The following is a 23,463-nucleotide window of genomic DNA, read 5'->3' as shown; positions in this document are numbered from 1 at the left end:
TAATCATTCTCTTTATCATGACTAATTTGACTTTAATAACATCTTTCATAGTGTTCAATCAAGAACTTTGCACAATAATCGTGTGTTATTTGACTCATCAAAAGGGTTATAGGGAGACATTAATATAAACAGAGATGCTACATTAAGAAAATACCATCAGATATAGAAAAGTATCATGATAATGTGAAAACTTGCCTACAAAATCAAAATTGTTTTCTAAGTCTCATTATGAATGGTCAGAAAACCAAACCGGTTTGTGTTTAAAACAATTTTGAGACTCAATAAACAACGAAATCAAGTCTTTATCAACACTAACTGATAGTACATGTAAATTTGTGTCTGCTGTTGAATGTACGGAGGTACGGAATTGATAATAAGCAAGAAAAAACCCTAATAGTAGTAATAGGTATGGTATAGTGTTATGAGCACTAACATGATTTCAGGTATGCAATCAACGCAAGAGATGGCGGGAGGCAGAATTTCACAAATAAGAGAAGGTTATTCGTGAGGGATAGTATTTCCTTTCAATATCATTTCTGAAGGAATCAAATAAGGAAGAAAACACATTTCCGGAAGGAAAACTAACCATGAGTAGGTCAATGTGAGAAGGGAAGGGGTTTAGGCTAGGGTTGTTGCCGTTCCCTTACTAGACAACGTAATATAGGCTTTGAAATGGCCCATTACTATTGTTTAATAAACTGTTAAGCTTAATATTTATATCGCAAAAGAGATTCCGTATATTGTACAAGTGTAAAAAAAAAAAGTCGTTGATTGTAAAAGTCAGCGCTTCTCGCAAAAGTCCTATAACGGGGCGCAAATTATAAATAAATACTTTGTAAAGTTCAGGTGTACATTAAGCGTAGTAAAACTGTGTATCTAGCTATAGGTTGTCACCAATGCAAATTGATCTAATTTATTTAAACATTGTTACTTTTTGTTGATTTTATTTTTAGCTTGTGTTTGTATATCTTTAATTTTTATTGTAGCTTTTAACCAAATCACCAAACCAGCACGCAAAACTTTATATCGTCACCACTTTTGTAAACAGGGACACATTTTCGCTAATTAAGGTCTGGGCCCTTATTTGTACTGTTTGTGGTCATCAATAAAGTGAACTGGTTAACTGGCTGCAATCAGTGTTCTTACAGTATGTTTTATTAAAATTGAAATGGAAGGCAGTACACTTATGAATTGTTTTTGATAATCATCAAACCCTACATATGGGATTCTAGAACAATTTTCACATCAAACATTTCCCGTAATCCTTCTATTTGGATTTTAAATTCTTGACTTCAGCTGTTTATATGTAAATCTGCACAACATAGGGATGCTTTTATATTAATTTTATTACTTATAGCTGGTTTTGCTCTTTTTTTGAAGAACATACATTTAATATTATTTTTTATATGAAATCTCTTTTAAGTGTGCTCTTTTATTGTTGATTCATCATTCTGGGAGGGTCTAGTTGAACCAACTTCAACTTACACTACATAATTATTATGCTTACATATATTAATTTAAAGCAATATATGTTAAACCTTTATGATCAATTAGACGAAAATAAATTAAAATATTAATTTTTTATCAGAAGAAAGATTTCTGTACAATGGAATGTATAGTATTGTATAAGAAATCAATATAGTACCGGACAACAATTATGTAACTTTGCTTCAATCAAAGATTATAAATAGTTCTTCCATCGCAAATATGAACTACAGAAGTTTATAAACGTTCTTTTTTTCCTGTCATTGAAATAGTTAATTATAATATAACAACAAATATTACCGAGATCAGAGTTGCAGCTCATGTTGCTTTAACTGTAGAATTTTGCTATATACATGTCTTTTAACGCACAACTGTTATCTTTTTGGACCCAATTCGAGATACAGTAAACATTATGAGGATGTATTCCTTTTAATTTGACTAACCCCTAGCTCAGGAGATGAAGATTTGTAAAAACTTTTCTACATGTTTACATGTATAATGTCATTCTAGAGTGACTGCACACAAGCCTCTGGTCATGAATGGGAAAAATACATGAGTATGCTTCTGTGTTAATCTGAAGCAGAGATAACGAGGTTGTAGCTCCACAGTTTTGAATCCATAGTGTGTAGTCTAAAAGCTGCTCAAATCTTTTGTAAAGATTCAACATAATATTCTAGTATTAGTTATTCTAAACCGAAGGTTCGAAGAATTAAAGCTATAGCTATCTGTGAGCATCAACTTTTTGGAATGTGGGCCGTATCTCAAGAATCGCTTGGCCAAATTTTGTCAAATTTGTCACAGAGTATCCTTGGCTAAGGGCTTTTATATCTGCTTAAATTAGGGATGTGACCCTTAAACAAGGAGTAATAATAATGGAAATAAGACAAAAGGAGAGGTAAGATTTTACCTAAAGTAATGTCACTATATTCAATTTCCATTTAAATTTGTTATACGAGTGCTAGTAAAAATTGCACAGGGAAGTCTTTGCAATTTATGAAAAAAACAATTACAAAAATCTACAGAACTGTTTTAAGTTTGCATAAAACAAAAAAAATATATTATCACAGTTGCAAGAAAATAGATTTCAATTTTGAGATTTGGGGAAAATTGTTAACGTTCTTAACATGCCATATACGATGAACGTTTAATTACGTTTCATGTTGACGTTCTCCTCTCCTCTTTTCTTACTTATATTGATTTAATTCTATAAGCTATAATACAGGGCAAAATTCTTAAAAGACAAACCATTATAAATGCCAAACTTTCTGAATTAATAAACAAATTTAAAAACTTATACATGTACGATTTAAATTAGACATAACTATTGCAAGAAAAAGTGATCGACAATCGTTATCTGAAATCCATATAAAACAAGATATATAATTACGAGAAAAAAGCTGAACTGGATACAGGATTTCTATACGAGGAAAGTACATTTATATGTCGATTAACAAAGATTCATTTTTTACCTATATATCGTTTTAAGAAAATGAGGTTTGGCTTTAATTTATGGCATTCAATTCTTTTGTTTGTAGCATGTCCTTTATCATTAATTGGGTGAAAATTATGCTGAATTCATCTTCCTACGGATGGCCAAGAAGATAATACGAAGAGGATAATGCGATTGTCCACAGGATAGGCCAAGAGTATAATGCGATTATATTGTCCACAGGATAGACGAAGAGGATAATGCGATTGTCCACAGGATTTTATACACAATAGGAAGCATTTAAGTGTAGAGTGGTGAATAGAATAGACAATATGCTTAGGTGTCAAGACTACGAACCCTCTTTGAGGGTTTACGAATGACGACGGACGGGCACATAAAGCAATAGATCACTTGCGTGGTTTTGTTGACAGTAAAAAAAATTCTCAAAGGTTTAGTTATTTCGCTAAATTAACGATACATAAAATCACAATCAGTAAAGTTTATTATTTCATTAATAATAAAATAATTTATAACATCCACATACATATGGGGTTTTTTTTTTACATATAGGAACCGGATTTCATTTTTAAAAAAAATACATTAAATTCAAGCCACTGTACTGTGTAGACAAAAGGGAATTCGGTGAAATGCCAAATGTACATTTTTACTAACGAGATAATGCCCGAGGAATAATCCTTCGTTCATTGTATAACAATTAATACTGCGCGTTTTGATTATCTTTAGTTTATGAGAAAGAGAAAATGGTGTCTTGGTTCTTGTCAAACTTCTTGTTTACATATTTCTGAAATTCGCGCCAACATGTTTGTTTATGCCTTTTTTTATTACAAGGCTAAAATTGTGTGTATATATCAGCTTAATAAATGATTTTCAAGACTTACCCGTATTTTCATCTTGCAATAAATATATGTCTACATTTAAATACAAAAATGTATGTGTATTACTCAAAAAATAATGTCCCATGATTATTTCCTCGTCTTTCGCTGTCTCTAGGTAATATTCATAAGTTTCAGGTTCAAATTGATGATTACAATTCGAAAAATTGCTCCCAGTGAAAGCCAGATATGATCTATTCTGAAATTTCCTTTAACCAGAAAAGATACAATAATTTTTACATCATACAAATCTAGGCATAGCTAGAGAAAAGTGACATTTTTTTTAAATGTGAAAGTATTTCTGTATCATTGTCTCCTAGCTACATCTTATGGTGTTAACTAACATTAATAAACAATGCACATCTAAATGGAACAAACTTGTAATGATATAATCGCAATTACTTGAACTAAGTGAAAACTTTCTACACTGATTTATGATAGAAATTGTATTGTGTTTTGTAGCATATAAGTACCTAAAGATTTTTAAGTTTATTCATTATTCTTGTCAGCCACTGCTCGAATCCTCACACAACACTTTCTTATCCCCTAACTGTTTGACTCGATTCCCATCTACGTTACAGTCTGTGACGTCACTAATATGGCTGCAAACGCATGTTTCACTTGAGAAATACGTCCCCTTTCCACAGGGGGCGGTGTAAAGACGCTCGCCGACACATCTGTGAAATATGTTGCAGTACTTTGGATCTGTATAATATCTGTCTTCATTTTTCTGGGGACATTTGAAGGTACAATCTGTAAATAGATATAATATACTTTTTAGGCTTTTGGGGAACTAATAAACTTAATCATACACAAGGGCAAAAATTTGGATGATGAATTTGGAGTGGTAAAATTTTCCTTGATGAGAAGAAAAACTAATAATATTGTATACAAAATTGTATACGAAATTCGATTAGATACTGATAAAAGTTTGGTAAATTTTAATTTGAACAAACCTTCATCGTTTTGGCAGAGAAGTACATCTTTAGGAACTTTGGCTTCCGTAGTGTTAGCCTCGGCTTCGTTTAGTAGAACAGGACGACATGTGACCTCGTTGATACTACTTACAACATCTTTGGGAATACTTCCGGTACAGCTAACAGACCATCCATCGTACTCGTTATATTTGACAATGCACGTGAAATTTACACCATAAAGTGGACCAACTTTATTTCCCATAGTTCCTAGTAAAGTAATTGGCATAGGTGTACAATCGCTAGTGGAAGAACACGTAATCTTGTAATTCCCATCATCCTCTGTTTGTCCAACCTTCAATTGAACGGCTGATGTTTTACCTTTAGAAACAAATGAATAAAAGGTTAAATTGGCGTCAATATTAATATACATATACAGGCATTGGACATTTTTTCAACTTCATTTCGCTAAATAATCAAGTAGTTAATTTTATCTATGTCATAGTTATAAACAATAAGTGCTCAGTAGTTCTGTACCATAAGCATGTCATGCCAACTCGAATTTTTTTTAAAAAAAATTAGAATTGATTACTTTTCCTTGCCTTTTTTCTTTTCTCTCTCTCTCTCTCTCTCTCTCTCTCTCTCTCTCTTAAATGGAGATCCTTCACGATCCTTCATGCTTCTTAATAACTTACTAGGACATACTACTTATAAAATTTTGGGTTTTTTTCAAATTTAGCGGATTGTTTAATCGATTGAAATATAGACAAAAAACTTTCTTTATTTTAACTTTAAGGTGTAGAATGTTTTGCCATTAATAAATTAAAAGAATGACTGAAGAATAAGAAACTTACTGGCTTTGTGATCGCAAGAACTGGAAATCAAATAGAAAACGCTAAGTGCTTGGACGCAAAAATAAGAGTAGAGTGACTTTGGAAGTAATGAGAAATGAGATGTGAATAACCCTATAGAGAGAGGGGGGGGGATAATTCAAGTTCTGATTTTCTCATTTCGTACTCTATTTCTTTTTATTGTCTTATTATTTGCATGTATTGTCAAAATACGCTTTAGGTAAGTTCTTGACCATATGGTTATTTATTACTCGCTGTTGCCAATGAAACTGTCTGACTAGTGTTGTTTTTTGGTCTTGAAATGACAGAGATTTTAATAGAAAATCATTACATGCTATATATTTTGAAATTAACCATGTTTGAGAAAAATCTTTGAAATGCTTAAAAGATATGCCCATTGTCAGGAATAAATCAAACCATTAAACATTTCTTATAACTTACTGTCAATTTCGATATCCACATGGCTGGGGAAGCTATCTTCTGATGTAATTAAAGTCAATTCATATTTTCCGTCTCCACCACATTTCACAGGATCTCTTCGAAATTCAATAGAATTACTTTTCTTGGTGGAAAATTGAATTTCCCATCTTCCATCCCGAAACGGGATAGATTGAAGTGTGCTGTTAATTTCAATTTTATCCTGTGACGGAACAAAATAATATTTCGGTGTAAATTCCATGATTATAGAAGAGTTAACAATATTCATATTCTCTTCATAGTCACAAGTAATCACGATGCTTGAGTTAAATTTCAGTCTACCGGTCTTCGCCATTCCACTAGAATTTAATACACAATCTACAATATTAAAAAAGGGGAAACCTGTAGTTAGATCTATGAAAAGCAATTTTTGATGATTTTAAGTTTCTTAAAAGCGAACATTTTTATAACTTTAAAGAAATTGTCGACTGTAAAACCACCTAGAAGAATGAAAAAAGTAATACAGGACCTTAAGTATTAGTAATCTTGACCAATTGACCTTGATCAAAGCAATTAGAACCTTTATGGACCTTTTTTATATTCGTGTAGCGAAAAAGACGTATGCATGCTAAAAATAATTTTGGGACCTCATAAAAGACATTTGGAAACAAAACCATTTTGATCTTAAAATCTTGAATGAAATCTATATATAGGTGTCATCCTCTAACCATTCCTCAGGTATAAGGTAAAAATGTTCTTTTTAGTTAAATCCAAAGTTAACATGCTGCATAAATTTAAGAAATAAACTTATCAGAAGTATTGACCCTGATATTCAAGAGATCTCTTCTCTAACCAACCTTTTCTGTGTTGTAAAAGAAAATAATTTTGCGTTCAAAAAGACATTCAAATTATTTAATCACAATAGTCATTTAAAGAAACATAGCCTCCAAGAGACTTGTAAGGAGTGTTTCCAAACCCCTAAGGAGTCTCCATTTATATATAAAATATGAAGTCTATTGGTTACTAAGTGCATTACAATTGTCATATCAGTATAATCTCAATGTTTTACCTTAAAATGACCGGACTTTTGACAGAATTGTATTTTGACATAGAGGCCCTAAACTTATAAATCCTTAACTCGGATCATTCGTTTCCTGTAACCTAAAAACTGTTCAAATCATTACGTCTATATAATCAGATTAATTTTCCCTAAGTTTCACCTGGTCTTTGACGAAGGGGCCATAAAACTTAGGCGAGCTCATTTTTTTTTTATTTCAGTTTCACTTTATAATGGAAAAGCGAGACTGAGATCAAAAGTATGCTCGCCTAAGTTTTATGGTCTCCAGGCCAGGTGTCTTCTATCTACCATTTTTCACCCATCTAATAAATATTAACTCTTGAAGATCAAAAATATACAAGGTATATTCCATCTATGGAAAGCCGTAGGGTACCCCCACATTATTATTATTTTTTCCTATATAATTATACCAAAAATAATTATCTCATCCCAAAATAAAAATCTTGTTTGTTTGTTGGTTTTTTTTTTTTTTTTTTTTTTTTTTTTTTTTTTTTTACATTATTATTTTCCTACAACAATTATAATCTTGTCCGTCCATGTGTACTCATTATTTTTATTTTGCCCCTACATTATAATAATTATTCTCACTTTACAATTATAATCTTTTCAGTTAGTACGGAGACATTATTTTTATACACCTCCAAATTATAATCTTGTCAGTCGATTCGTACACATAATTTTTATTTTGCACCAAGATTATAATTATTCTTGCTTCAACAATTTATAAGACTTCACCTCCTGTAACAATAATGTACTGACTGAAAATAAATAAAAATGTACACGCTTAAATTACCAAGTCGACGTTATAATCTTTGCAACAATAATAATGATGTGCGCCCTTGTTCGCAATTATTTTTATTTTTCAACAGGAAAGATAACTTCTTTTCTAGTGACAGGAACGAAAACTCTGTCCTCCTGTTGAAACAATAATTATGTTGAGACGCGATTATAATTGTGACTGCACACATTATTTGAAGCGTGAAGGAAATATTATCTTGAGCGTGGAGAAATATTATTTGAAGCGTGGAGAAATATTATTTGAAGCGTGGAGAAATATTATTTGAAGCGTGACGGAAAACAAGCGTCGATGCGAGGGAGATCGTCACGTGAAAAGGCCATGTGCGCTGTTCGATCATGTAAACAAAGTGGAAGACAGAAAGTCCAACGTTAGCTAGGCTATAAGAGGTAAGTAAAGACTAATCATTAATGTACATGTAAATGACTGGCATCATTCAGATAATGTCTCTTGAATCAGCTGTCAGTTTATTGTAATTAAGCTAGAGCTACCGAACAAACAGGTAGTTCGAATTGCCTCAGACAGCTGTCAGAAATAGATCATGTGCATAAATGTGAGATTAAGCACATACTAGTACTTTATTAAAACCACCTGCCTGATTAAGCGCATATAGGGACGATCATTTGATTGGGGGGGGGGGGGGGGACTGATAGATTAAGAAAATAAATATTTTAACCTCTACCCCCACCCCTTTATGAAAAGGTGGTGACCTTAACATGGTGAAAAATGTTTTTCCTAACCAAAATTATTTCTCATCTACCATGTCTACTACTTTGTACATGCCATAATCATACTCGTACATGTACCTGTTGATATCTTTTAGATTTTGCATACAGTTTGTCTTTCTGCCACAGATTCAAAGAGAATTCAGATAGAAAATGGAACTATTGAACAATAAATTCTGCCTGGAAGCAAGAACTGGGGATTACAGTGCAAGGGATACCCGCTGCTCTATTTCAAAAGTTATTGGTAAGGTGATTAAGTCCTTGATAAATATCATTAAAAAATATAGCCTTTGTTAACAATAGACAACTTAAACATTTTCCAAAAAGTATTTCTCTTTGTGGGGAGAATCTGGGTTCAGCTGGAATGAGGGACTGTTCTCCCTTTAAGCCAATAAAAAAATTATAATGTGTTTGTTTCTGGTAACATGCCAAAAATATTAGGGAAGGTAGGTAGGCGATAACTTTTTTTTTTTTACTTTGCTTTTTATTAGCTCACCTGAGCCAAAGGCTGAAGTGAGCTTTTCTAATCACATTTTGTCTAGTGTCCATCTGTCTGTAAACTTTTCACATTTTTTACTTCTTCTCAAGAACCACTTGACCTACATGTATTTCAACCAAACTTAACAACAAAGTAGCCATGGGTAAAGGGGGTTCAAGTTTGTTCAAATAAAAGCCACACTTCCTTCCAACTGGAGATAATTACAAATTAATTTAGTGAAAAATTAATATCATCTTTTAAAAATCTTCTTCTCAAAAATCTGTGGTCCAGGAAAGATGAAACTTTTGTGGAAAAATCCTCAGGTAGTGTAGATTCAAGTTTATTTAAATCAGGGGTAGGGTGGGGCTATAATGGATTATCAAAGTTTTACATAGGAATATATAGGGAAAATTTAAAAAAATCTTCTCAAGAACAGCAAAGCCATGATTAGTCATATTTATATGGAAGTTTCTTCAGATAGTGTAGATTCAAGTTTGTTTAAATCAAGATCCCTCGGGGAAGGTTGGGGTCACAATGAAAGTTAAAACTTATAGGAAAATAATCTTTAAAAAATCTTTGAAAGCCACAATTAGTCAAATAAATATGGAAGTTTCCTCAGTAAGTGTAAATTCCAGTTTCTTCAAATCATGCCCCACCACTTTAGGGGTAGGTTGGGACCACCAATATGTATTTAAACTTTTCAATACTGAACTGAGTGCTCGGGTGAGATATATGGCCCTTAGGGCTCTTATTTTGTAAGCATCAGTCAAATATTCAGTATGCCGCTGTTGTTTTTTTTTTTTTTTTTTTTTTTTTTTTTTTTTTTTTTTGGGTCATAGTCATATATAAATAGTTAAATACACATATGAATAAAATGTACACAACAAAACAATTGTACTCATTAAAACACTTGGATAGACATGTTTTAAAAGTATCATGGGGGACATCCTTGCAATGCCATGGGTCCTGGGTCCTGGCTAATTTCATGTGATATTTTAAGTCTTGCTTCTCTCATTGAGAAGCACCAATCAAATTGAAGCTTTCAGAAATATTTAGATATGATAATGTAAACAGGAAGAATCACCTGTTACAAGTTGTTTATCATAGAATATGGCTTAATGTGATTGGTTGAGAGATGAGAAAAACAATGGATTTGAAAATTCCCCTAAAGATAATGCTACAGTCAGCCCATGATATTAATGAATGAAATTGACCAGGGGTCCCATGCAATGTATTGAATCAGGGCCCCTTGGCATTGCAAGGGGGGGGGGGGGTGTAGCCAGGACAAGTCACTTCAGATGCATGACACTCCTAACCATTTTACAAGGGTCTGTTTTTCCTAGGGGGTCAAAGACCTTTTTATTTTTGCTTATTTTCTTAAGCATTTAATATTTTTGTAAATTCCTTGTGGGTCTCCTGTAGATTTATGCTTACTGTATGCATAGCATAGGATTAATATAATTATGTACTATTTAATGTAAAATGTTCAGGGCATAATTATTAATAGTGTTATTGGTTTTGTATTCATCACTCATATAACAGAATGTCTTTTGGCAGTTTACCTTATATTATTCATCATATTGTGTACATGAATAAAAGATAGAACAAAAAATTTAAAGCCAAACTCCGTTGACCACAAAAAAAAGGACTTGTGACAAATGAAATAAAATGTAGATCATAGATGCATTATTTCTCAAATCCATCAGCCTGGCTTGATTTTCTTGAACTTGGGTCTCTTTTTCTATTTTGACCTGGAAGTTCATCTGATCCAATGGTTCAAGAGAGCTTTTCTGATCCCTTAAGGACATACGCAACATAGTTTGAACTTTATTGTCGTTTTCCTTGGAGTTGTAGAGTTCCAATACTTAAAGGAACTGTGTGCTACATTTTAATGTCTATATATTCTGTTGTACACTTCTTCTTAAACAAGTATGTTTAGTGATTTTCGTATATTTTTCTTTGAATATTATACAAGAATTTTGCCTCAATTGGTGTCTTTTCAAAACCCCTGGTATTATTAAATAAAAATACTCCACCAAAGGAATTGTCAAATAAATTGCACCTTGAATTTTACAATGAAGTCTATGGGGAGTGCAGGTTTTATTAAGATATTGTAAGAAGTAATTTGAATTTCATGTAGAGCTCTTGGTGAAAATATGCATAAACTCTCTCTTTATTAAAATATGAAATAAAGTGAATCATTTGCCACAGATATTTTGATAAAATTAAATTTTTGGGTTTTTCATCAAGGGCAGATAACTCTTCAAAAAATGTTAAAGTGCAAAATGACCAGCTTCTTTCATGTTATCAGTCATGTGAATTTGGTTCATTTCCCTTTCATCATTATCTAGCAATACATTTTTAACTAGTTTAAAATGATTCCAAACAGTTCAAAATCCATTCAGTATACACTGAATACCTTAATACATGTATCAGACTTTCTCAACAGAACTACTGGACCAGTTTTAACTAAACCTGGCACAAATGAAGGAGAAATTTATTTTCAATGAGGAGAAAACTAAAAAGTAATAAAATTTAAGTAAACAATAAATCAATTCATTTTGGCATGAAGACCATTGGTTTCACTAATAGGATGCTTCCTTTTCATACTAGTTATCATGAAAAAAATTGGCAGGAAAAAAATTCTCCATCTCAGGTTTCCCTTGATTATGCATGGTAATTATAAAAACTCTAACTGTGTTTCAAACTTTTTATTTCAGGGAATTTGTGATAGAAGATTGTGCAGATCTGGACAAAAATTCAATGTGAATAACTTTGAAGAAAGAAGTCTTGGCAAATTTCAGAGAATTTTTGATGGAAGAATATGTGTTGTTCCTGAACATTTTGCACATGAAATTTGTCCTTTTGACATCATTTGACACTAATTTGAAGTGATGCATTTTTGATAAATTTGTACATGTATATGAAATACTCCATTTAAAGTGTCACATCTGTGTCTCAGGTTACTGCTGATAAAGTGGGATCTGCATGAGTGAACAAACTTGAATTTCTGCATTTATATTGATTGCATTTATGAAATTTGTATTTATATTTACCAAAGTACCAAAGAATGTGTTAAAATTATATGAAAATGGATGATATGTGATGATTTTTTATGGTATTTTCTTGGATCTGAATGTCAAACATATAAAGGAATGCATGTTGGAAAAGCTGGATTGACTTCTTTGAGCTCTGCCATACATGTATGTACATGCGATAATGGCATTTTTATGTATGTATATGGCAGCTTATGGTGAAGGTCGAAGTTTTTCAAATTCATGTCAAACTCCAAGGTCAAGGTCAAGAGATCACAAATGTTATTATCCAAAGACAGGTCTTGTCTCAAGAAATGTGCAAGTAAAATACGAAAGCCCTAGCACTTACCTTTGAAAAGTTATGGTGAAGATTAAAGTTTTTCAAAAGTCGAACAACAAGTTCAAGGTCAAAATTAATGGTGGTCATGGGAAGGTCTTGTCATAAGAAATATGAAGCCCTAGCCCCAACTGTTCAGAAATTATTGCCAAGGTAAAAGTTTGGTAAAATTTTACAAAAATGGGTCAAACTCAAAGGTCAAATATGTTGGTACCCAAAGAAAGGTTTTGTCACAAAGAATACACATGTGAAAAATGAAATGCATAGCTCCAACAAAACAAAAGTTATGGGAAAAGTTAAGTTTTGGGGACATACAAACAGATAGACAGGGCAAAAACTATAAACCCCTGAATCATCTTTGATTAGGGGGGCATAAACAACACTGATGTATTATACAGATTTGTTCGCACTGTACAGGAACCAAATGATGGCTATAATATGGGGTCAAAACTGAAAAAAGGTAAAAATTAGGAAAATTAGGAAAATTATGCATTTATTTTGTATAGTGTATATGTGTCTGATAATCCATAAATACATGCACGCATTTTAATGTAAAAATGACAATTAAGCAGTACCTCATGCTTGACCATGAGAAGAAATTCACACTCAAATTTAGTATTCAAAAAAAAAAAAAAATTACATGTAAATGTAATGTGAAGCAGTCACCCATTCAAGGGTTAAACAGGCTCGACATTGCTTAACTTGTCTAATATAGAGGGAGAATTTACCGCATCACTAGAAAAGCTAGCTCACTAGCGACTCAGTACAAGTTCCCTATATACTGTCTGATACATTGGTACATATTTCCTAAAAATATAAGCACATAACAAAATTAAAGAAAATTGTTTATTATATTGTTTCAGTCTGACATAAACCTTTTTTTTTTCTTAGATCAATTTCAATCCGCACAAGAGAGAAATGAAATATCTCTAAATTTCAGTAACATATCAGTGTCCTGTTTGTGTATGTACATGTGGGATTTCATCTGCTATTGCATCTGTACATATTCTGTATTGGTAATCTTGAAATGCTTAAAGATTGATGTCATGGATTCTCAAATTAGATAAATCATCTAGTCTAAAACTTATAGGCTCAGTGTAAAAGATCTAGTAGTACAGAATTAAGTGATAGCAATAAGTCTGGCAGTCTATAAATCCATCCGAATTTAAATAGATCTGTCTCCTTCTTCAGATCCTTTTCTTTCAAACAAAACATTTTTCAAAATTGGTTATGACGTCATCCATAGACATTTCTGAAATATAACAATACTATTACATCACCTGATTGTTGATCAATGAAAAGGACACATAACAAGAGGCCCATGGGCCATAATGCTCACCTTAGACACCTGATAATGCTCACCTTAGTCACCTTCCTCCTGGCTGAAGAATTTAAAAAAAAAAGTCCTTTATTCCAATGAAAAATTACCTAATATTGTGGCCTCACCTTAGCCTAAAGGTTTGTAATTAAAAATTTATTTGAACCCCATAACATGTTCTTGTGTCCTTCCATCACACTTTGAACTTTTATATGCTGATACATATTGATGAGAGCTACTCAACATTTTTTTACCTTGACCTTTCCTTTGAACCTGACCTTACTTTTCTTAAATTAGAGTGTTAAGCTCAGTTTCAAGAGCTATTTAAGATATTTTTATCAAATCTTATATGCTGATACATATTGATGGGACCCATTCAACTTCATCAACATATTTTTGACTTGACCTTTCCCCTGACCTTGACCTCATTTTTCTTAGATTAGTAAGTAGCTCTATTCAAGAGATTTGGATCAATCTTCATATGCTTATACATATTGATAAGAGCTATTCAGTTGCATAAATTTTGTTGATCTTGACTTCTCTCAATTTCTCTCAATTTTGTGTTAATTGCTAAGCTCAATTTTAAAGAAAAAATTGTGATTTTTTATTCAAACTTCATATGCTGATACATTTTGAAGAGTGTTATTGAACTGCAACATAAAATTTTGACCAGGACTTTTCCTTGGACCTTGATATCACTTTTTTCTTAAATAACTATATGCATGTAACACAGTTTCAACAAAACAATTCCATATGCTTTTATGTAAGCTTATGCACTGATGCAAAATTTGTTAAGAATTTATCAACTTTGTTCAACCTTTTTACCTGGACCTTTCCAATGACCTTTTTTTTTTTCAAGATATTATCATCAAACTTCATACACAAATGCAAAAATGCAAATTTTCATGATGCATGATAAGCCCTAGTAGGGGTATTCATGTCCTATGGTCAAATTTCTAGTTTGTAGTATATTCCCATGCAAATTTTTAATCCCATACTGTGGCTCCATCCTCTCAAAGGGCAATCTCCTATGCAGAGTTGTCATTCGTTCCTCTCTCAGACACCTCTGCAATGGGCTCGCATCAAGATTTTGACATTATAATGTAAAAAACATAACATTCCCAGAATTATTTTAAATTAAATTAATAGTTCTAGATCTACTTGGAAAGTAGCTACCTTTAGGAACAAAATTAGTGCAGGCATTTAATTAAAATGAATTTAAACAAACACACTATTTTTCATGTTTATCACTGTGATATATGCGAGCAGATGACAGAGGTGAATGTATGAGCCGATGGTAGAGTGCTCAAAGGGGTCCTATTTGACTGAAAATGAAACTACGCTATGCCAGGAAGTTTTCACATAAGTTTTAATTTTTCTGCCTAGTGGTTCTTAAGAAGATTTTCAAATGACACCGTCAAACGTTAATTTTCTCTTTATGACCTCCCCTTGGCTCTTCATTTGAAAAAAATTAAATCCTTTCCACCAAATATTGTCTAGTGACAAATTTGGTTGAATTCTGGAAAAAAAAGTTGAAAATGTGAAAAGTTTACAGATGACTCAACATTTATGAATGATAGACAGATGCCAGACACTCTTTAATCAGAAATGTTCACTTTAACTTTGGGCTCAGTGAGCTTAAATGTACGGTATTTAATAATAATTATAAAGTAGATGTCTGTTTTCAATATATTAAGAATGTAAATATAAATATAGCACCTACTATATTATCCACATCCTAAAATTTATATATTTTGCAGCATGTTTTTTTTAAAATTGTACTGCAGAATATATCAATTCTAGGATGTACATAATTTTCAAAAATTCTGATTAATGTAAAAATGTGCAATTACTCTTTAGATTTTCTTAATGCCCCCCCCCCCCTTTCCTGGCTAAATCTGCCACTGTGATAAATAAATCAATTTCTAATTCTTTTGAACACTGAATGTCCTTTTTACCTCTGTGCCATCCATAATTCTTTGAATGTAAAATCCTTTTCTTTCTTTACAACACTGTTTTCTTTTTTTTTTAAACCTGTATACTTCTATAAATCAAGATTCTTTGTATAGCTCCTAAAATAAAATGTGCAAATTATTCTTTAAACAAGAGGCCCATGGCCCACATCGCTCACCCGAGCACTTTGGCTAGGAAAAATTGGAAATCAGTTCAGTATTGAAAAGTTTTAAATATATGAGTGGTCACAACCTATGGGGGGCATGATTTGAACATACTTGAATCTACACTAAATGAGTATGCTTCCATATTTATTTGACTCATCATGGCTTAAGAAGATTTTTAAAGATTATTTTGTCATAAGTTTTATCATCTATTGGGCCCCTCCCTACCCCCATGAGTCCTGATTTAAACAAACTTGAATCTATACTTTAAGAGAATGCTTCCATATAAATATGACTAATCATGGCTTTGCTGTTTTTGAGAAGATTTTTTAAATTTTCTCTATGTATTCCTATGTAAAACTTTGATAATCCATTATAGCCCCACCCTACCCCTGGGGGTCATGATTAAAACAAACTTGAATCTACACTACCTGAGGATTTTTCCACAAAAGTTTCATCTTTCCTGGCCCACAGATTTTTGAGAAGAAGATTTTTAAAAGATGATATTAATTTTTCACTAAATTAATTTGTAATTATCTCCAGTTGGAAGGAAGTGTGGCTTTTATTTGAACAAACTTTAACCCCCTTTACCTCAGGATTGTTGTTAAGTTTGTCGAAAAAGGTCAAGCAGTTCTTGAGAAGAAGTCAAAAATGTGAAAAGTTTAAAGAGATATGGACACCAGACAAAATGTGATCAGAAGAACTCACTTCAGCCTTAAGGCTCAGGTGAGATAATAAAAAGTAAAGTAATAAAAAAAAGTTATCGCCTACCTACCTTCCCTAACATTTTTGGCATGTTACCAGAAACAAACACATTATAATTTTTTTATTGGCTTAAAGGGAGAACAGTCCCTCATGCCAGCTGATCCCAGATTGACCCCACAAAGAGAAATACTATTTTGAAATATGCTAAAGTTGTCTATTGTTAACAAAGGCTATACATGTATTTTTTAATGATATTTATCAAGGACTTACATATGTGTAGTCACCTTACCAATAACTTTTGAAATAGAGTATCGGGGATCCCTTGCACTGTATTCCGCAATTCCTGCTTCCAGGCAGAATTTATTGTTCAATAGTTCCATTTCCTATCTGAATTCTCTTTGAATCTGTGGCAGAAAAACAAACTGTATGCAAAATCTAAAAAATATCAATGGGTACATGTACGAGTATGATTATGGCATGTACAAAGGAGTAGACATGGTAGATGAGAAATAATTTTGGTTAGGAAAAACATTTTTCACCATGTTAAGGTCACTACCTTTTTATAAAGGGGTGGGGGTAGAGGTGGCAAATTTTGTCAAGTCAGATTATTTATTTATTTTTAGCATTCACAGGACAGAATATTTATTTCCAGTTGATCTAAAAATGATTATTTACTTTCTTTTCTTGTCCAAAATCAGAAAACCACTTAACCACATGCAAGAAGGGTGTGTGTGTGTGGGGGGGGGGGATATCACAGTGACAGTCATGGTCTGACAGGGTCATTGTTTTCCTTTATTTCTAGCAATGCCAGTGGATGAAGTTAATTTACTTAAAAATCAAGGTTAAAATATTTATTTCCTTAATCTATCAGTCCCCCCCCCCCAATCAAATGATCGTCCCTATATGCTCTTAATCAGGCAGGTGGTTTTAATAAAGTACTAGTATGTGCTTAATCTCACATTTATGCACATGATCTATTTCTGACAGCTGTCTGAGGCAATTCGAACTACCTGTTTGTTCGGTAGCTCTAGCTTAATTACAATAAACTGACAGCTGATTCAAGAGACATTATCTGAATGATGCCAGTCATTTACATGTACATTAATGATTAGTCTTTACTTACCTCTTATAGCCTAGCTAACGTTGGACTTTCTGTCTTCCACTTTGTTTACATGATCGAACAGCGCACATGGCCTTTTCACGTGACGATCTCCCTCGCATCGACGCTTGTTTTCCGTCACGCTTCAAATAATATTTCTCCACGCTCAAGATAATATTTCCTTCACGCTTCAAATAATGTGTGCAGTCACAATTATAATCGCGTCTCAACATAATTATTGTTTCAACAGGAGGACAGAGTTTTCGTTCCTGTCACTAGAAAAGAAGTTATCTTTCCTGTTGAAAAATAAAAATAATTGCGAACAAGGGCGCACATCATTATTATTGTTGCAAAGATTATAACGTCGACTTGGTACATTATAATTTTTAAGCGTGTACATTTTTATTTATTTTCAGTCAGTACATTATTGTTACAGGAGGTGAAGTCTTATAAATTGTTGAGGCAAGAATAATTATAATCTTGGTGCAAAATAAAAATTATGTGTACGAATCGACTGACAAGATTATAATTTGGAGGTGTATAAAAATAATGTCTCCGTACTAACTGAAAAGATTATAATTGTAAAGTGAGAATAATTATTATAATGTAGGGGCAAAATAAAAATAATGAATACACATGGACGGACAAGATTATAATTGTTGTAGGAAAATAATAATGTTAAAAAAAAAAAAAAAAAAAAAAAAAAAAAAGCAAGATTTTTTATTTTGGGATGAGATAATTATTTTTGGTATAATTATATAGGAAAAAATAATAATAATGTGGGGGTACCCTACGGCTTTCCATAGTGTACACATGGACAGACAAGATTATAATTATTAAGAAAGAATAATTATTATAATTTTGAGGCGAAATAAAAATAATGTGTGCAGACATCGACTGACAAGATTATAATTTGGAGGTGTATAAAAATAATGTCTCCGTACTAACTGAAAAGATTATAATTGTAAAGTGAGAATAATTATTATAATGTTGGGGCAGAATAAAAATAATGTGTACACGTTTGGCAGACAAGATTATAATTGTTGCAGGAAAATAATAATGTTGTAAAGAAAAACCAAGATTTTTATTTTTGTATGAGATAATTATTTTTGGTATACTTATATAGGAAAAAATAATAATAATGTGGGGGTACCCTACGGCTTTCCATACTCCTTATATGTCTTCCTCTTACCTAACTCCACATGAAGTATTTAAGGATAAAAGTATTCAAGTTACTGAGTCACATTTAAGTGTTGACCGGCGGATAGACAGACGGACCCTACCTTAATTACGAAACACCGGTATATTGATGCGGGACCCTTATTATCCTTCTTTTTCATACCTTTATACGAATTTATTGACATATAAAAGAATTTAAAGAAAATAAATTATCATGAATATAAATCATGATGAATCTCAAACTCACCAAACTTTTTCGGTTGTACTTCTGAAAATAAAACATACAAGAAAGCAAATTAAAGAAAGAGCATATAAAAATCATTATACTCATATCAGTAAATAAATATTCACATTCTCTATAACTTACGTCTCTGGGTTTCCGGTGGAGGATCGCCATATTGCGTTGCAAGAACTACTGCTGCTGTTATCCCCATCGCCATGCAAATTAAGACCACCACAAGTTTGACTGTCTACAACAAAAACAAACAAACAAACAAACAAACAAAAACTACATATAAATTTAACTTAGAATGAATATCGATGTCCTAAATACATGTAGATTGCCATATTTATGACACTTATTTCATCCTTCCTCTAGTTACAGTAACCTCCACTTCAGCTGGCATAGAAATTTAATTATGACAACGTTCAGAGTCATCAGTATGGATCTATCTCAGTGTGTCTTTTACAATGAAATATGGAGGAGGGTTTCTTTAACTTTTTAGTACTCACTTCCATCACACGCTTCTTTGCCATGTTTGGCTTCTTGTCTTCTTCATCGTCTTTAGAGGTTAACGTCTAGAAAAAGAACAGATATGTAAATGATAGATTCCTGTGACTTTAATTTCAAAACGTTTATTCCAGATTAAAATTCATGAATTATTTAGTATGATTTCATTATTACTGTAATATTTGTTCCTTGAGAAGGTGCGTATGAACTGGAAAAAGATATTTCTTCTCGGTCCTTGTTGAAACCAATTGAACCATTTCCAAGTGACTTACTTTCCTCTCTTTTCCGTAACTGTATGCATAATTTTACGAAAATGTAAATGTTATGAACTGTACATATCTTAACGTATCAGCTTTAATGAATTTTCATTAAAAAAAAAAAACTATGATATAAAATACAGGTAAACTAGTTTTGATAGAATATGTTGCCTTTTTTTAATTTAATCATAATCAATAGTACTCGTATGTCTCCCTTTAATCAAAAATCTAAAGATAAAAGAAGTATGAAAATGATTTCACAATTTGTAAATATACCCTGTTTGGATCAAAGCTATAACCAGGATTGTAGGACTTCGTTGTGGATGTGTTTCTCTGCGAGAAATCTATAGCACTCTGCAATCATAAAAGTAATCCTTTTAGAACACTTATGTTTGATAACTCATCTTAAATTGATTACAAACACGTTTTCTGTTTATTATAAATTTGTATCAGCACCTGCAAGACAAAAACATTCAATGTAGGATTTGCGGTTATTTCAAACTTTCGAAATCTGTTTGTAATAGTGTATTTTCAAGGAAAAGGAAACAAAATATTTTGATATGCTAATAAGTTTCGGTTTTATATTCCAAAGAAGTGGACTCATGTTTCTCCCCTTTAATAAGATTTACTTGATTCAGCTGGTAATTAAGATATTTTTAAGGAGGTTGGATGCTGAATTCAAAAGTCTTAAGATTTTTAAAAGCATATTTTTTGCCCCAGTATTCGAATATTCGGGGGTATACAGTTTTTGCTCTCTCCGTTCGTCTGTCTGTCTTTTTTTCCGCAAACTTTAACCTTTTGCCCATAAATTTTGATTGGTTGGAGATATATTGCTTTCATATTTCACATGTTTATTCCTTGTGACAAGACCTTCCTTTGAATACCAAGATATTTGACCGCTTGACCTTGACCTTGGAGTATAACCCACTTTTGCAAAAATTTACCAAACTTTAACCTTGGTCATAACTTTTGAACAATTGGTGCTAGGGCGTTCATACTTATAAAGTGCATTTATTGTGACAAGACCTTTTCATGGGTATAAATATTTTTGACCTTAATCTTAGAGTTTCACCGAATTTTGAAAAACTTTTACCTTTGCCATAACTTTTGAACAGTTAGTACTAGGGCTTTCAAATTTTACAGGTGTCTTTCTTGTGACAAGACCTTCCTTAGACACTAACAATTTTGACCTTTTGACCTTGACCTTGGAGTTTGACGTACTTTTGAAAACTTTTACCTTCGCCATAACTTTTGAACAGTTGATGCTAGGGTTTTTATATTTCGCATGTGTATTTCTTATGATAAGGTCTTCCCTTGCGCACCATTAATTTTGACCCACTGTTAAAAAACCTTAAACCTTGACCATTACTTTTGAACATTTGGTGCTTGGGCTTTCATATTTACCACGTATATACATTGACACAAGTACTTTTTTGGTAACAACATTTTTTTATCTTTTGACCTTGGAGTTAACTTGCATTTGACAAACTTTCACCTTAACCATTAGCTGCAGTGTTTCACAAACATATCTTGTTAATATCTGCACACATAGCTTAATTAAAATTCTAAACGAAAAATTGGAGGCAATAAGCTTCCTTTGGCGCTGTGGTACATTCCATATGACCTTTTTGCACTGTAATTAAACCTGTGCATAAATCACTTTTTATGAGGTTTTTTCTTCTTTCTTTATCCGATAAATTATGGAACCAATCTTATTTTGTGCTACTTGGACGCAATCAAAACGGAAACAAAGAAAAAACATTTCAAATTACTTCGCGTTTTTTCATCCTGAGTTGGGAGAGGGCAAAAATACATTTTTTTTATATTTCATGCATAATATTTATTCTATATTGTTTGTTGAGAATCACAAAACTAAGTTCGAATTATAAACTAAACATGAATATAAATCATACTGGCATAAAACGATTGCACATGATGCCCTGTCAAGTCAGAGTAGAAACTTCCTTTATAAACCATTTGAATTCTATTATATATATTATTCTTTCGTGGTCATATTACATGGTATTATCTGCTTTGTAAAATGAAACGAAGCTTTCAAAATCTGGACGTACGTTCATTTATATTTTGAAGTTTGGCATTTTTTCTATGACCATGATCATGATACAATTGTTAAAAATAAATGATTGTAGAAGAATTATCAAGAAATTGGTGCATGTGCACTTGAAGATCTTTGTAGTAAATTGTTTTTGATAATCCAGTGTGGATTAAAGTTCCATAAAATATTAAAGGTAAATGCAACTGGAACCCGGAAGTAGAATTTTTTAAATGTCAGTTAGTGTTTTTCCTTTTGTGCCTATGTTTTCAAAAAAAAAAAATAAATACAAATACATGTAAATATCCTCTATAACCTTGAGCTGGTTTTTACATGAATTACTGTATGCAAGACATACACTGATAACAAATTAGCTACACAGATGTAATAAACGATGAATATTACTCTAGTACTTTCAAAAGCAATGTTGGATATTTCAATAAGAATTCTAAACACAAATCAAATTAGGGTGTATTTTACATGCATGATGAATGGGGGGATCGACAAATGAACATAGGTTATCCTTTTCGGGGTCGGGGAAAGGCTGGCGTGGTTCACTGAAGAAGAATAAAACATGTGCGTGACATATATTAAAACAAAAAGACTGAAGCTTCCTATTTTAAAAAACAGTGCAGATGAAAGATATTTAACTCTGTTCAAGTTAATCAGTGTAGTACTCGAAAAACTTTGAAAACTTACAGGTGAAACAGGTTGTGCCTCAGGAACAATGGCATTTGAATTGTCGACATTTTTCTGCAAGAAAAAGTGACGGAGATTTAATAAATTATTTTACCAGCCGATCTGTCGAGATCTGTCCATCGAGAGAGAGAAAGAGAGACTTTTGCATTTTCTAACATCCGTTCTAACTAATAAATTATTAGTTTATAAATTTATTATTTAAATTGCATAACAGAGAAGCCATAAACAAGATTAGTTCTTATTTTACCAAAACAATCGATCGTTTAATTAACTGCACACAGGTACAGTCAGATAGTTCCATGGGATCACCATATTTACTTCCTGATTACAAAATGTCTATGATAATAGTACTTAAAAAGATATTTACCGAGGAATATACACTAGAATCACTAAGATTAAAATCCGTGGTATTCCAATTAGTGTATTTTTGTGATATATCCCCCTCTGCCATTCTGGAAATGGTGGAAAATCACAAGATATCCATTGAAATCCGAAGATCTATTTTGAGTGTTTGTGTATACTATGTGGAATATTTAAAAGACCCGATATTCCAACAACACAATGCTCTGTAAATTATTGCATGGTTGCTTCGTCGATCAACAGCATGCATGATTTCGCATTTTGAGTTGATTTAAATAATTGTGTTTTGAATGAATAGTTTTTCGTATTGATCCATTTATTATTGATCATTCATTTCCATGCGTTTATTTTTCAAAAAGTGCACTTAAAAGTTTTGATTATTGGTACGTATAAATGATTTTGCTAAATCAACTTTCTAATCGATCTATTCAATTATATATATAGTTTCACTTAAAAAATTGATATTCATCTGCAGAACAAATTAACATGGAAAGTCAAGGTTTGTAAT

At 32.2% G+C, this 23,463-nt stretch overlaps 1 protein-coding gene and 2 long non-coding RNA genes across 4 annotated transcripts; 1 reads left to right on the top strand and 2 right to left on the bottom strand.

The window, feature by feature from the left end:
• Window positions 1–3,474: 3,474 nt before the first annotated feature.
• LOC133186629 (uncharacterized) lies at window positions 3,475–23,093 on the bottom strand. Its single transcript, XM_061321865.1, has 10 exons — window positions 22,963–23,093; window positions 22,596–22,649; window positions 20,120–20,197; window positions 19,761–19,877; window positions 19,589–19,654; window positions 19,224–19,326; window positions 19,104–19,124; window positions 6,014–6,367; window positions 4,764–5,102; window positions 3,475–4,560 (listed from the first exon to the last, which is right to left on the bottom strand). Exons 1-10 carry the CDS (start codon window positions 23,044–23,046, stop codon window positions 4,313–4,315), a joined length of 1,464 nt encoding a protein of 487 aa, XP_061177849.1. The 5' UTR covers window positions 23,047–23,093; the 3' UTR covers window positions 3,475–4,312.
• On the top strand, window positions 7,928–12,163 carry LOC133186630 (uncharacterized). Of its 2 annotated transcripts, none has more exons than XR_009721076.1 (3): window positions 7,928–8,252; window positions 8,718–8,832; window positions 11,787–12,163. It is a non-coding gene; the product is annotated as an uncharacterized LOC133186630 (long non-coding RNA). The 2 variants fall into 2 exon arrangements; XR_009721077.1 differs by having other exon boundaries at window positions 8,687–8,832.
• LOC133186631 (uncharacterized) lies at window positions 15,721–17,832 on the bottom strand. Its single transcript, XR_009721078.1, has 3 exons — window positions 17,702–17,832; window positions 16,868–16,982; window positions 15,721–15,828 (listed from the first exon to the last, which is right to left on the bottom strand). It is a non-coding gene; the product is annotated as an uncharacterized LOC133186631 (long non-coding RNA).
• Window positions 23,094–23,463: the final 370 nt, after the last annotated feature.

The sequence above is a fragment of the Saccostrea echinata genome, unplaced genomic scaffold (genome assembly GCF_033153115.1).
Source record: "Saccostrea echinata isolate AGI-Se365-2 ecotype Australia unplaced genomic scaffold, CSIRO_AGI_Sech_v1 ptg000014l, whole genome shotgun sequence".
NCBI lineage: Eukaryota > Metazoa > Mollusca > Bivalvia > Ostreida > Ostreidae > Saccostrea > Saccostrea echinata.
Note: the sequence above shows the minus strand (reverse complement) of the source record. Positions and strands in the feature narration are given on the sequence as shown.

Excerpts from the sequence above, each read along its gene's own strand:
- LOC133186629 (XM_061321865.1), bottom strand. The coding sequence starts at position 23,046 with ATGGCAGAGGGGGATATATCACAAAAATACACTAATTGGAATACCACG. Across the intron at positions 20,198-22,595 it reads AGGCACAACCTGTTTCACCT|AGTGCTATAGATTTCTCGCA; the intron begins GTAAGTTTTCAA and ends TTATGATTGCAG. Across the intron at positions 19,125-19,223 it reads TCCACCGGAAACCCAGAGAC|AAGTACAACCGAAAAAGTTT; the intron begins GTAAGTTATAGA and ends TTTTATTTTCAG.